This window comes from Colobus angolensis, unplaced genomic scaffold (assembly GCF_000951035.1).
Source record: "Colobus angolensis palliatus isolate OR3802 unplaced genomic scaffold, Cang.pa_1.0 Scaffold82, whole genome shotgun sequence".
In the NCBI taxonomy this organism is placed as follows: domain Eukaryota; kingdom Metazoa; phylum Chordata; class Mammalia; order Primates; family Cercopithecidae; genus Colobus; species Colobus angolensis.
Genome location: NW_012122043.1, coordinates 241,252 through 255,317, shown reverse-complemented (window position 1 = coordinate 255,317; position 14,066 = coordinate 241,252). Strand labels below are relative to the sequence as shown.

Here is a 14,066-nt window from a genome sequence, read left to right as displayed (position 1 = left end):
ATGGGGTGAGTCTGACCTCCCATCCCATCACTGCTGGGAACTCAGTTTTAACGTGTGTCTGGGGTCCCCTTGGCCAAGTCGGGTTTCATTTAGGGTTTTATTTTCAGTTCTCAGGGGCACAGAGTTGGGGAGCATGGTTACGGAAGACAGTTGGGGGAGTTTGTGTTTGGGCCACCAGATGGGAGGCTGTGGGAGGGCAAGGCTTGGGCCATGGTTCTGTGTTTACCCAGTGGGCCCCCTGGCCTAGAGTTGGGGGGCTCAGGTTGGGAGGCCTCTCGTTGCGGTTGCCGGGCTGGGGTTCACTGTTGAGCGGGGGTCAGGGCACCTGCAGCCTTGCTGATGGTGGCCTGTGCCTTCCCTCCCAGCCTGTTTGGGGGCCAGGCCAAGGGGCCGCCGGTGACCAACATCATGTTCCTGAAGACGCACAAGACGGCCAGCAGCACGGTGCTCAACATCCTCTACCGCTTTGCCGAGACCCACAACCTGTCCGTGGCGCTGCCCGCCGGCTTGCACGTCCACCTGGGCTATCCCAGGCTCTTCCTGGCACGCTACGTGGAAGGCATACAGCCACAGCAGCACTTCAACATCATGTGCAACCACCTGAGGTTCAACCTGCCTGAGGTGCGGTGGCCTGCTGGGCAGGAGGGTGGGCTGCGGCCGTGACTGTAGCTACAGGGTCCGAGTGGTGTAGCCTGGAGGCTGGAGAGGAGGTGGAAGGCTTACGGGCGGGGCATGCAGAGAGGGGGTGGGGAGGGCCTGGGCCGCACGTCCTGCTGAGGCAACCCCTGCCCCTCCAGGCAGCCAGTCGCCTACAGTTGCTCTTGGAATGAGACCTGGGAGTCCCATAGCCCCTGCCCAAGGGCATCCCCAGTTCTCCCCTGCTTCTCTGGCCTCCTCTGGTACTGCACAGGCCCGGCTCACCCCACCCCATGACCTTCACTCCTGTGGCTGCAGGCCCTCCTTTGGGTCCCTCAGGTCTCAGCATAGAGCCCTCTTCCCCCCAGGGCTTCCCTGACCTTCCTTACAAAAGAAACAGGGCAGGGACCGTGGGCAGGAGGGCTGTGGGCAGGCACAGGTGCTTTAGGGTCACCCCCAGCGCTCTGTGGAGAACGGCCAGCAGAGGCTAGGTGATGAGATGAGGCCAGAGGGAGGCCTGGTGAGGAGAGGTGGTGGGCAGAGAGTGGGGCAGCTTGGGTGTGCTGTGGGGTGGGGGCTGCGGGGCAGAGGGAGGAGCAGGGTTCGGGAGGAGAGGATAGGAAGAGGGTGGGAGCAGGGAGGAGGCCTCCCACTGTTCTCTCCCTGGGTTTCTGAGGATGGAGAAACCAGCGGTGTAGTTGGGCATGACTTTCTGCATGACTTTACTTTCTGTGGGTGGGGTATATCCTCCAGGACCTCTGAGGGGGCACAAGTGAGGGTGAGTCCAGACCCACCCTGCCAGGAACCTGGGTCATGGGCCTTCTCTGGGCCGCAGTTTCTTTGTTAGGTGGGTGTCACCCTGGCCTGTGGGCAGCTGGTGGAGTGCTGAAGGCCCCCTGTGCCAGGGGCCCGTGGAGGGCCCTTCGTGATGGGTCTGTGCCCCACAGCATCCCACCCCTAGAGGCCTCTGCGTCTCCTCGAGGTGTCAGTGGGAACTCCTCCTCCCTCCTCCTGCTCTGCCCACGGCCTCCTCCTGCTGAGGCCCCTTCCTGGCGTCCTTGGCCTCTGTTTTGGGCCCCCGGGAACCAGTGACCGTGCTGCAGGGCCTGCGTGTGGCCCTGGCTCTGCTCCCGCAGCTACTGCACGAGGAGGTGCCAGGCCCGGGTCCCTCCGCAGATGTGTGGATGGGGGGCTCCCGCAGCGGGTATGGCCAGGACGCGCCTCCTCCCCGCGGGTGGGCCACCCTGGCCCGGGCCCGCGGTCCGCAGCCCGCCTCTCTGTCGCCACACAGGTGCAGAAAGTCATGCCCAACAACACCTTCTACTTCTCCATCCTGAGGAACCCCGTGTTCCAGCTGGAGTCCTCCTTCATCTACTACAAAACCTACACCCCCGCCTTCCTGCGCGCCCCGAGCCTGGACGCGTTCCTGGCCTCGCCGCGGACGTTCTACAACGACAGCCGCCTCCTCAAGAACGTCTACGCCAAGAACAACATGTGGTTCGACTTCGGCTTCGACCCCAACGCGCCGCGCAAGGAGGGCTACGTGCGCGCGCGCATCGCGGAGGTGGAGCGGCGCTTCCAGCTGGTGCTTATCGCCGAGCACCTGGACGAGTCCCTGGTGCTGCTGCGGCGCCGGCTGCGCTGGGCGCTGGACGACGTGGTGGCCTTCAGGATCAACTCCCGCAGCGCGCGCTCCGTGACCCGCCTGGCGCCCAAGACCCGGGAGCGCGCGCGGAGCTGGTGCGCGCTGGACTGGCGCCTGTACGAGCATTTCAACCGCACCCTCTGGAGGCAGCTGCACGCCGAGCTGGGGCCGCGGCGGCTGCGCGGGGAGGTGGAGCGGCTGCGCGCCCGGAGGCGCGAACTCGCGACCCTGTGCCTGCAGGACGGCGGCGCGCCCAAGAACCACACGCAGATCAGAGACCCGCGCCTGCGCCCTTACCAGCCCGGCAGGGCCGACATCCTGGGCTACAACCTCCGGCCGGGCCTGGACAACAAGACGCTGCGCGTGTGCGAGAGGCTGGTGATGCCTGAGCTCCAGTACATGGCCCGCCTGTACGCCCTGCAGTTCCCGGAGAAGCCCCGCAAGAACATCCCGTTCCTGGGGGCGTAGAGGGGCCGGGGCCGGGGCCGGGGTCTCCTGCAGACAGCAGCCCCTCTCTCCGCCGTCACCAGGGAGGCCGGGGATCCTCGCAGGGCTTCTGGGGCGTTGGGAAACCCAGGCCCGCCGGCCACGGCTCTAAGATGAAGAGGGTGGAGACCCCAGTAAGGAGCCGCCCACCCCGACGATCCGCCCAGATCCCTCCCAGAGGGCGCCCTGAGCGCAGGCGGCAGCCCCCTCCCCTCGCCCCCAGGTCCGAGGCTGTGTTCACTGAATAGAACTGAACAGGAGGGCGGGGGAGTAGGGGAAGCTGGATCGCAGGTCAGCACCTGCCCGGCAGGACACGCATGCCCGTGAGCCCCGGGACTCCCGAGGGTCCTGGGCACTGGGGCTGTGGGTCCTCGGAGGAGCTCAGAGTGGCTCCCCTGAATTTCCCGGCGCTGGCGACAAGGTGCTGGTCCCAGAGACAGCTGCAGGCACAGGCAGTGCCACAAAGACCAGCCCGGAAACGGGGCAGGGGCCAGAGCTCGGCCGCTCCCGAACAGCTCCCCATCTTTGGCTGCAGGAGGTTTGGTTCTGATGGAAGGACGTTTTCTACAGAGATGGCATAGCTGCTCACGAGACCAGAGCTCTAGCTCGGCTCCACGACCCCTGCTGGTCAGCCCCTAATGCCCCGTGAAGGAGAGGACGTCTCACTTGCCAAAGGAGACTGGAGTGGTTGGGGGTCCACGTACCCTTGGTTGCCTTGGAGACCATGTTGGGTGTGGTGCCAGAGGGCAGCTGTGGGCACCCCTCTTTGTCATTCACACGGAGGGACAGAGCCTCCCTGCCTGGCAGGACGTGATCCCTGGCTGCCAGGGGCCCAGCGGGTAAAGGGGTGCACATGCTGGGACCAGCGGATGCCTGGGGCACGCAGGAAACACAGCTGCTCTGTTGCACGCTCAGCCTGGAGGTTGAGGCCCCAGCAGTGGATCTAGGCCTGCAGGTCTAGGTGTGTCCTTGCTTTTTTTCGGGGGTCAGGGAACCAGTATTTCAAAGAAGAGAGAGAACCCAAACCAGCAGCATAGGCAGCTCCCTCGGACCCCAGTATAATGGGGGAGCTTCAGGAAGAGTGAATTTTCAGTGAGAGTCGGCTGTGAAGTATGGCACGAGCTCCACTGAGTCAGAGTCAGCCAGGGACCTCTGCAGGCCACTCTCCCTCCCCGCTCAGCCCAGGGACCTCTGCAGGCCGCCCACCCTCCCTCCGCTCTCAGCCCAGGGAAGCCACAGGAGGGGATTCCGCCAGGTAAAGGGAGAGTGGCCCTGGAGGAGCCCACGTGCCAACAACAGGAGTCCCAGAAGACAGAGAAGACCACAGATGAGAAAGCAGGTCACGCCGAGAACAAAACATTCCCCGACCACACCCAGAGTCGGGTTGCTCATTCCCGAGGCGGGATAGTGAGATGCAGATGAACCGGGGAAGAAGAGAGATTTTATTTCTGTAACTGGTTACAGGGAGATGGCCTGGAAATGATTACCAGACTTAACTCCAGATTACAGCGTTTTTCCAGAGCTTGTAAACCTTCTAGGCTCTATGTCTGCGTGTAAGTGTGATTCATCTAAAGACATATGTGATTAAATTCTTCTAATCTATAACTAAGTTCAAGTCCTGATCTTCCTCTGGAGCCTCAGTAAATTTACTTGATCTAAGTGGGTCCAGGTGTTTACTCTTATCTTGTCTTCTGCTAAATCATGGAGGTTTGGGGAGTTCCTTCAGAGCCCAGTAAACTTGTTTGTGGAGGCCTGGGGAGTTTTTTCACACCCCCCAATAAAACCTGTTTAATACTAAACGGGTCCTGTTAAGAATTCCTTCATGATCTCGTCATGCTTCAAGGCCCAGGAAAGCCGTGGGCAAAACTCTTGGTGGGCTTTTGTTACTTCCCAGCTTTGTATGAGGCGCTGGCTCTCAGCTTCTAATATTTCACTTCACCCTCAGTCAGTGCCGGACAGTTGTCACGGAGGCCTGCATCAGTGAGGCCTGGCCTGCCATGGAAACATTCCCCTGAGTTGAAGAAAGACTCACGGTTTTCAGCATCCAGTTACCCTCTGAGCATCAGGCAGAACCTGCCGGCCCCAAAACCAGGCCCCCTTGGCACACTGGGCCGGAGTGAGTTCAGCATGAGGAGGTCTGCTTCTGAGCAGAGCACAGGTCGTCTCTGGGAGGAGGAGTGAGGAGGGTTAGGGGCGGTGGCTGCTGCGGTGGCAGCCCTGTGCCCAGGCGTGGACTCTGCCCTCAGCTTCAGTCACCGAAGAAATGAAGTTACAGGAGAGGCATACTGTCCTTTTGTCTCTGCCTTCGAGGTTGGTGGGAACTGAAACTGGTACCATCTTTTTGAACAGAAATTTGGGGTCTTTCTGGTGATGTAAAATGGCGTGTGGTTTGCAGTAGAGTGCTGAGAACAGCCTGTCCGGGTTGTGCATTGAGAAGGGGTGGTTAAAATGCTGCCACATCGTGCAGCCGTGAAAGGGGGAACACAGTGTGGCCGAAACTGCTTTTGGTGGGGGGGCATGTCCCAGCCTTCCGTGTGATGCTGGCGTCAGCGTGGCCCCTCAGCTGCCAGAGCTCACGAAGGCAGTTAAGGAAAGCTTCCTCCCGGTGGCTTTCATCCCACAGGGACAGAGCCTCAGATGTGCCCAGGGACCTCTGAGCAGCCATGGGCCACGGGGTGACAGTTGGGGGTTGGTGGGACCCATGGCTGGCATATACCCCAGGTAGACGGTGGCTTGTCCAGGCAGAGATGCCCAGGGGAAGGAGGTGGCACCTGAGGGCAAATCTGACTTTTCAGGAGAAGCTGAAAACACGGTTTTTCTGTGAAATCTCTAGATTGAAAAAAGTGGGCTTGAAAAGCGTCGAGCAGAGGCAGTGAGGCCTGCCCCCCATCCCAGCTCTGTGGGCACACCTTGGTCAGACAGCCCTGCTCCAGACCCAGCCTCTGTCTCAGGGTGGCGCAGGAGGGGGCTTTGCAAGGTGACATGGGGGCTGGGAGGCCCCGTTTCCCTATCAGCCTGGGTGCTTAGGGGATGGCCCTGGTCAGACTCCACCAGGCCCAGACTTGGGGGACAGGAGAAGGGAGACGGGCCGCCCAGTTCTGGTTGGGCTGGGCTGGGGCTTCTGAGAGGTGAGGAGGTTGTCCCTTCCCACCCACCTGCCCCAGGATTCTTGGCTGTGAGCGGGAGGATGTGTACAACGGCCAAGTTGCCTGGACTCGGTACACCCCTCCGGGGACTGTGAGTGCACAGGGCACTGGTGAGCGGCCCACGGGGGGCACGTAGATAGTCGGAAGGAGCTGGGGCCCACCCCTCCCACTTCCTTCTCTCCCACATCCTCCCGGCCCCCTCCCAGCTCCCCTCAGTAAATCCCCTCAGGCCCCAAGACCTGGAGGGACACAGCAGGTTTATAATCTCAGCCTGGAAACCACATGACCTCCCTGTTTCCCACCACAGCCCCCGAGTTTCAGAAGCAGCTGAGGACGCCCTTTGCGAGGGAGGGAGGGACAGTGAGAAGGGAGGGTGTTCAGGGCCCAGGGAGCCCCCGCAGAGGCTGCCCTGTCAGAGCGCACTGGGGACCTGTGACCTCCTCTGGGATTCTGGCCTGGGCAGTGGCCATTTGAGCATCGGTTACTGAGGCTGCCTCCGAAATGGCAGGCCGGGGTCAGGCCAGCATGAATGGGGCTGGCAGGAGTCCTGCAGGGGCAGCTGTGCTGGGGAGGGGTCACCCTGGGCCCTGAGAGGCACAGGACACTGTGATGGGGTGCTGGCCTGCCAGAAGCACAGATACAGAGCCGGAGCCCAGCAAGGCCCCAGGGGCCACTGTCCTGTGCTGTGAGGGGCTGTGCTGTGCCAGGGGAGGCCCCGCACCCAGGAAGCCCGGAAAAGAGTGTGCACTCACAGAGCCCTCCTGCCAGGGCCACATCTCTTGAGCAGCAGACCCCTGTGTACCCCTGGGAGGTCCACTGTGGCCTCACCAGAGCCCTTGTTGGAGGGCGCATCCCTGTGCCCTCAGCACCCCAGTCTTGAGCGCGTCGACCTGCAGAGGGGAGCCTGTGCTGGCCCCAGGCCTCTGTGTGGCTCTTGGGTGCCCATCTGCACCCCGGCCCCGCTCTGGGCTTCAGTGGAGCTGTGCCACCGTGGGAGTGTCCAGGGTCCTGACGTAGCCCTGGGAAGTGGCCAGCTCCCTGGCCTGCTGCCCGCACAGTGGGCCCTTGTCTCTGCTCTGGGTCAGGCGAGGCAGCCACCCATGATGAGCTCTGCAGCCTTCCCGAGGTGGCCGGTGAGTCCCTGCCCTTTGCACCCCCAGCGCCCTCACCCCTCTACCCTGGCGCTCGGGGCCAGGACCCGCTCCTGAGGGATCTGTCCCGCTAGCCGGCCCCTCTGTCTGGGGGCGCTGGACGAGCCCCACCGCTTGCCAACCCCAGGGTGGCGCCTCAGCTCTCAAACAAGGGGCGGGCTGCATGGATTCTGAGGGCCCCTCCAGCAAGAGGTCCCACACGCGTCTCCCAATGGGACAGTTTCCTGGCCCACAGGGTGGGTATGACACTGAGGGTTCCTGGAGGCAGATTCAGGGCATGGGATGGAGGCAGATGGGTTGTGAGGGGCCCGATGCAGGGGACCGGCCCCCCCGACAGGGTTGTTCTTCAGATGGGCTGGTCGGGGACGCTGTACCAGGTGAAGGGTCTGTGTTTGGAGTCTTCGCCCTGGCCAGGGCACAGGACGTTCACAGTGCAGGCTGAGGGTCAGAGCCGCCGAGGGCCCCCGCCGGGATCCTGCGCAACGCTTTGGCCTCTGCACTTTACGTGGGCGCGTGGGAATGCCCCTCGCCAAGGTGTTCCTACACCTGACGGGTCCCCGGACAAGAAGTGCTGACCCCAGAGGGTGTGTGCGGAGGGCCTGGGCTGACCTCAGGGCTCTAGGGGCGCCCACAGAGGATGGGCTGCGAGGGGTTGGGGGGGTCTGTGACGGCCTCCTGCCAAGCCAGAGTGAACCCTACAACCGGTCCAGGGGTCCAGGGGCCAGAAGGCCAGGTTCTCCTGGAGGTCCTAGCTCCCCCCGGCCTCGGTTCCCCTTCTGTGACTCCGCACCCCTGAGAAGGGCCCTGTCAGGGAGGGCGGGGGCACTGGTTAATGTCCAGGACACAGCTGTCCCAGTCAAGCCAAACCTCTGGAACATGCTGAACTGGCCACGCTAAGCAGGGCTGGCCTCTGAGATGGAGGGGCCTGCTGAGGACACAGAGGCTCTGTGGAACCCAGGGCCTGGCCGTGGCAAGGATACCCCAAGCCAAGTGTGTGGCAGCCTTGTCCTCTCTGTGGGCCTCAGTTTCCCCTCTGTGCAGCGAGGGGAGTGACCAGCTGGTTTCTGGAGCCTCCTTCCCTCCCTCTCTGTCCCCAGGGGCGCGCCTGGGCCTCATGTCTGCAGGGGGTGCTGACGCCTGCTCCTGTGGCCCGGGCCTTGGGGAGAGAGCCAAGTGCAGAGAGAATGTCTTGCTTGTGCCTGCTCAGCCCAGAGGGACACGTGGCGTCTGCACCTGCTTCCCACTTGGACACAATTGCCCTTTGAGAGCAGAGCCAGGGCCTTTTTGGGGACAGGAAGCTGCTCTCAGAAGCCACACACTGGTGGTGGGGGAGCAGCAGGAAGGGGCCAGCCAGCTGTCCTAGCCAAGAGCCTTTCAGGAACCGGAGGCCCAGGGCAGAGGTGGCTGGAGGTGGAGCAGTCTGTTCGGGCCTCAGGTGTAGGGGCAAGGCCTGCCCGGGTTTTGCACGAGTGTTGCACCTTTACCCGGGTCTCCATCGGTCCCACCTGACTCGTGAGTGTGTGTGGGTCCCTGTTGCAGGCAGGCGTTGTGCCCTGGCCAGGTGCGGTGTTCGGCATCCGGCCATCTCCCTCCGCCCTCCTTCCCTTAGCCTCCCATCCAGGTGCCCCGTGTGCCCAGCCTGGGTGACTGGCCGTGGCTCTGACCGCTCCGAGTCCTGCACGGTGGGTACCAGCGTTCCCACCTTTCTGCAGCTGCGCCACCTCCCGTGCCGGGCTGTGCGTGCTCACGCACGGCCCGGCCTGCCTTTGTGCGGTCTGACCCAGAGACCCCCAGGCAGGTCCCGCTTGCAGCAAGCAGACCCCATATGTGCCCCAAATGCCTGCTTACCCGGGCCCTGCCCTGGTGGGCGTTGTCTGGGAGCCCTACTCAGCTTTGGGGCTTCTGATTCCTATGGGTGCTTCTCAGGTGCTCCTCAGGTCAGGGCCTGCAGGTGCAAAGCACCAGGCAGTGGGGTGGGGGCACTATGGGGCCAGCTGCCTGCAGGCAGGGGTCTGATCACCGAGCACCTGTCCCCTGCAGGATCCCTGGCTGCGGGCGACCCGATGATGTTCAGGAAGTGGGAGCGGGTCCCCTGTCCCCATGGCTCCCAGCAGTCCCTGTGAGCTCACCTCTTTGTGTCTCTGTTTGCTGTGGGCTCTATTCTGGGGACACTGAGCCTCTCCTTGCTTGAGGTTTCGGGTCCTGATTGTCCACATGACCTCCTGCTGGGTGAATGCTGGGATGAGCCTGTGTCCCGGGCACATGGCTGGCAGGGTCCCCGGGCTCTCCAGCCAGCCTCCCCTGCACCTCCGCACCAACCAGCCTGGCCGAGGGTCAATTCCCAGAGCCGTGTTGAGAGGGGAAGGGCTGATTCCACAGACATTTGGGGTGCAGGGGGTGTGAGGGTGGGCTGGGGAGGGGCTGCTCCAGATCTGGGGTGAGGGAGTCAGAAACAGGGCTGACCCCAAGGTGGGTACAGGAAGAGGCCTAGGTGTGGGCAGGAGCTGTCTGCACCTCCTGAGCCCCTTCCCCAGTCCAGACGAGGAGCGAGTGTGGGGCTCCCTGGGCCTGCCTTGCTGACTTGTGGCCCTGCACTGACCAGCAGAGCATGGGGGCCCCTCATACCCCTTCACGGACAGTGCTCTTCCAGCGAGAGAGGACCGGCCTGACCTACCGCGTGCCCTCACTGCTCCCCGTGCCCCCCGGGCCCACCCTGCTGGCCTTTGTGGAGCAGCGGCTCAGCCCCGACGACTCCCACGCCCACCGCCTGGTGCTGAGGAGGGGCACACGGGCCGGGGGCTCCGTGCGGGTGAGTGGCCGGGCCCACTGGGGCTGCACACCCGGGTCAGGGGCGGGGGTGGCGGTGGCAGGCGGGTGCCCGAGGTAGAGATGAGCAAACCAGGCTCAGCTGTCTCAGGTGCCCCGCGGGGGGCTGTGCCCAGGTCCCTGGACGTCCTGGTCAGCGGCACTTCCTCCTCTGGGCAGTGGGGTGCCCTGCAGGTGCTGGGGACAGCGGCCCTGGCAGAGCACCGGTCCATGAACCCCTGCCCCGTGCACGACACTGGCACGGGCACCGTCTTCCTCTTCTTCATCGCGGTGCTGGGCCACACGCCCGAGGCCGTGCAGATCGCCACGGGAAGGAACGCCGCACGCCTCTGCTGTGTGGCCAGCCGTGACGCCGGTCTCTCGTGGGGCAGTGCCCGGGACCTCACCGAGGAGGCCATCGGTGGTGCCGTGCAGGGTAGGTGGGCAGGGTGCCGGTCTGGGTCCCTCGGATTGGCCACGGTCCACACGGAAGGGAGATTCCAGCTGGAAATGTCCATTCTGCCCCAGCCCCACCCCTGCCTCCAGCCACAAGGGAACCAACCAGCCCTCTCCCCAGGACTGTCCTGAGCCTCCCGTCCCAGGCGAATGGGTACTGGTCGCCACCCAGTCCACCCGGTGGGCAGGAGCAGGCCCTCTATGGCTGATCAGACTCTTTCTCATCCCCCTGGGTCATCCCTTTATCTGCAGAGGAGAAGGCTGGATGCTGAGGTGTCTCTCAGCTCCCAAACCAACAGCCCCCCCGCCCCGCCCGCCCCGCCCCTTCCTCTTATTCTTTACTCCCTTCTCACCCTGCCCAGGGCCTGGCCAGGCCTTGCCCACAGCTTTCCCTCCCCTCCGTCCTCTGTGGCCACCTGACCCTGGCCTGTGGGAGCCACAGCAGGGAGTGGAGCAGATACATGGCGGGCCCCGGGACCCCACCGCAGGGCCTCACTCCCCATGCCCGCCCTCCGCTGTATCTGTATGGGCAGTGCTCGCCAGCCTCCCTGGGTGCCATCCACTTGGGCTCAGCTGCCAAGGGCTGGGAGAGGCTTGTTCAGCCTGGGAGGACTCAGGGCGGCTGCAATGAGTCGTGTGGAAGGGTGGTCAGAGTGCGACGGTCCTAACCCGAGGCACCCGCCCCTCCTTCCCCGTCCCCCTGTGCCCTCTTCCATCCCCCTCACCTCGGGGACTCAGCAGCCCCTCCCACCTCCACCCTCCTCCCCACAGACTGGGCCACGTTCGCCGTGGGTCCCGGCCATGGCGTGCAGCTGCCCTCAGGCCGCCTGCTGGTGCCCGCCTACACCTACCGCGTGGACCGCCGAGAGTGTTTTGGCAAGATCTGCCGGACCAGCCCCCACTCCTTCGCCTTCTACAGCGATGACCACGGCCGCACCTGGCGCTGTGGAGGCCTCGTGCCCAACCTGCGCTCAGGCGAGTGCCAGCTGGCGGCAGTGGATGGTGGACAGGCCGGCAGCTTCCTCTACTGCAATGCCCGGAGCCCCCTGGGCAGCCGTGTGCAGGCGCTCAGCACTGACGAGGGCACCTCCTTCCTGCCCGCAGAGCGCGTGGCTTCCCTGCCCGAGACGGCCTGGGGCTGCCAGGGCAGCATCGTGGGCTTCCCAGCCCCCGCCCCCAGCAGGCCACGGGATGACGGTTGGTCAGTGGGCCCTGGGAGTCCCCTCCACACTCCACGCCTTGGTCCTGGAGTCCATGAACCCCCAGAGGAGGCTGCCGGAGACCCCCATGGAGGCCAGGTGCCTGGCGGGCCCTGCAGCCATCTGCAGCCTCAGGGGGACGGCCCCAGGCAGCCTGGCCCCAGGCCTGGGGTCAGTGGGGATGTGGGGTCCTGGACCCTAGCGCTCCCCATGCCCTTTGCTGCCCCGCCCCAGAGCCCCACGTGGCTGCTGTACTCCCACCCAGTGGGGCGCAGGGCTCGGCTGCACATGGGTATCCGGCTGAGCCAGGCCCCGCTGGACCCGCGCAGCTGGACAGAGCCCTGGGTGATCTACGAGGGCCCCAGCGGCTACTCCGACCTGGCGTCCGTCGGGCCGACCCCTGAGGGGGACCTGGTTTTCGCCTGCCTCTACGAGAGTGGGGCCAGGACCTCCTATGATGAGATTTCCTTTTGCACATTCTCCCTACGTGAGGTCCTGGAGAACGTGCCCGCCAGCCCCAAGCTGCCCAGCCTTGGGGACAAGCCTCGGGGGTGGTGCTGGCCCTCCTGACAGGCCTTCTGGCCGTGCCCATGCCCCTTGGGTGCCCGGGGCAGAGGGGTGGAATACGCTGGGGTGCCCCAGGATGGATGTGGGGGGGCTCTTAGTGCAGAATCCTGTGGATTAGAAACAGTTGCTCCTCAGAGCTCTCAAGCAGGGGCTGCTCTTCAGGAAGGGGAACCGCGGCTGGGAGTGAGCAGGGCAGGCAGGGGCAGGAAGTGGGCCCTGGGCGACCCCCCACAGCTCCCTTCCGAGGCTGCAGGCCGGGCACGGGACTGCAGGTAGCCCAGGGCGTTGTGGGTGGCAGCACTTGCTTGTGGCTGCTTTCTGGCTCGAAATAAAGGAATCGTGCTTGTGTCGGGGTAGACATTTCTTTCCTTTTCAGGTTCCAGCCCTGGGGAGGGGAGCTCTGCTCGAACCCACTTCTCTGACCCCCATCCCAAAATCTCACTGCCTTAGCAAAGCTCTGCTCCTAAACATCCCGGGGCCAGCAGCGAGAGGGTAGGAGGGAGGAAGCGGCTTCCGCCCTTGACCTCAAATCACCTTGATGGTGATTTGCAAGTGGTCTGCCGCACTCCCTGAACTTCCTACCAGAGGAGGAGGAGGTAGGGCCTCTCCCCGCAGAGCTGGACACCAGGAGGGGGTCACCTTCCAGGACCAGCCCTGTGTCCCGCTCCCCTGACCCCACCCTGGAGAGGGCTTGGGCTCCACTGGGGCTGTTTCCCCAGGGAAGTTCCTTTTTATTTATTCTCCTTTTAAAGTCTTCATTTCTGATGATAAAAGGAACATATGCTTACTGTAGAAAATCTGGAAAATGAGCCGGGCACAGTGACTCACGCCTGTAATGCCAGCACTTTGGGAGGTCGAGGCAGGTGGATATCACGAGGTCAGGAGTTGGAGACCAACCTGGCCAACATGGTAAATCCCGTCTCTACTAAAAACACAAAAATTAGCTGGGCATCGTGGTGGGCACCTGTAATCTCACCTACTTGGGAGGCTGAGGCAGGAGAATCACTTTAGCCTGGGAGGCGGAGGTTGCAGTGGGCCGAGATTGTGCCACTGCACTCCAGCCTGGGCGACAGAGTGAGACTCCAAAAAAAAAAAAAGAAAGAAAGAAAAAAAGAAAATCTGGAAAATGTAGAAAGCTATAAAGAAAAAATGGAAGTGAGCCCTGGACCGCTCTCTCCACGGGCCCTTCCTTCTGGCTTCAAGTGCTCCTGCCCAGCCTGCTGCCACGCCCGTGGACGGCACCAGCTGGGGGGTGCACACGTGTGCCACCTTCTTCCTGGCCCTGAATTGTGTGTGATGGGCTCCTTTGCGTGTCTCTGGGTCTGGTCACCCCTTGGGCTGGCTTCGGTGACCGTTCCCAAGGGTGGGGACCCATGGCCAGCCCCCAGCAGTGAGGGGCATCCAGGTGGTCTCTGAGTCGCCGAAGGTCCCCAGGGGAGCAGAGATGACCTCCCCTTGCAGCCCCCTTTTCCCCAGCAACTGCGCTGCCAGGAGGGCTGCTGCCTGAGAGGGGCCACCACTGGGTTCCAGGCAAGGGCAGGATGGGGGCCTGGATCCGGGGCCCCTGAGAGCCCTGAGTTCCCACAGTCACCCTGGGCCCCTCCCCACCTCAGGCAGCCTCAGCCCCTCACAGGAGGGGCCCCTTGCCCCGGCCCTGGCAGTGCTGGTTTTAGGGGGTCTGTGTCTTAGTGCCTTGGGGCTGCTAAAATGAAATATATAGACCAGGGGGCTTGGGAACAACAGAAATGTATTTCTTATGGTTCTGGAGGCTCAAAGCCCAAGGTCAAAGTCTGTGATCATGGACGCAGGCTCCGTGTCTGATAAGGGCCCTGTTTCTGGCTCATGGATGGCGGCCTCTGGCTGTGTCACACGGCGGGAGGCAGGTCTCTCCTGGGTCTCCTGTATGGGACGCTATCCCATTCGTGAGGCTCCACCCTCCCAGGAGGCCCCGCCTCCTGGCCGTATCACCTTGGGG

At 63.5% G+C, this 14,066-nt stretch overlaps 2 protein-coding genes across 8 annotated transcripts; both read left to right on the top strand.

Moving 5' to 3' along the window:
* The first annotated feature begins 339 nt into the window (after positions 1-339).
* On the top strand, positions 340-2,749 carry GAL3ST2 (galactose-3-O-sulfotransferase 2). Its single transcript, XM_011929637.1, has 2 exons — positions 340-621; positions 1,928-2,749. Exons 1-2 carry the CDS (start codon positions 340-342, stop codon positions 2,747-2,749), a joined length of 1,104 nt encoding a protein of 367 aa, XP_011785027.1.
* A 2,161-nt stretch (positions 2,750-4,910) lies between these two features.
* NEU4 (sialidase 4) lies at positions 4,911-12,447 on the top strand. Of its 7 annotated transcripts, XM_011929530.1 has the most exons (5): positions 5,064-5,097; positions 5,601-5,744; positions 9,670-9,873; positions 10,050-10,305; positions 11,097-12,447. In XM_011929530.1, the coding sequence occupies exons 3-5, from the start codon at positions 9,673-9,675 to the stop codon at positions 12,092-12,094; spliced, it is 1,455 nt and encodes a 484-aa protein (XP_011784920.1). In that variant the 5' UTR covers positions 5,064-5,097; positions 5,601-5,744; positions 9,670-9,672; the 3' UTR covers positions 12,095-12,447. The 7 variants fall into 7 exon arrangements, with proteins under 7 accessions (XP_011784917.1, XP_011784918.1, XP_011784921.1 ...); XM_011929527.1 differs by lacking the exon at positions 5,601-5,744 and having other exon boundaries at positions 4,911-5,097; XM_011929528.1 differs by lacking the exon at positions 5,601-5,744 and having other exon boundaries at positions 4,911-5,097; positions 9,667-9,873.
* The last annotated feature ends 1,619 nt before the right edge of the window (positions 12,448-14,066 follow it).

What these genes read in the sequence shown, in the direction of transcription:
- GAL3ST2 (XM_011929637.1), top strand. Translation starts at nt 340, where the DNA reads ATGGTGGCCTGTGCCTTCCCTCCCAGCCTGTTTGGGGGCCAGGCCAAG. An exon ending in TGAGGTTCAACCTGCCTGAG is followed by an intron (nt 622 to 1,927) that starts GTGCGGTGGCCT and finishes GTCGCCACACAG; the next exon opens with GTGCAGAAAGTCATGCCCAA.
- NEU4 (XM_011929525.1), top strand. Translation starts at nt 7,014, where the DNA reads ATGATGAGCTCTGCAGCCTTCCCGAGGTGGCCG. An exon ending in CAGCCTTCCCGAGGTGGCCG is followed by an intron (nt 7,047 to 9,666) that starts GTGAGTCCCTGC and finishes TGCACTGACCAG; the next exon opens with CAGAGCATGGGGGCCCCTCA. An exon ending in GGGCCGGGGGCTCCGTGCGG is followed by an intron (nt 9,874 to 10,049) that starts GTGAGTGGCCGG and finishes TCCTCTGGGCAG; the next exon opens with TGGGGTGCCCTGCAGGTGCT.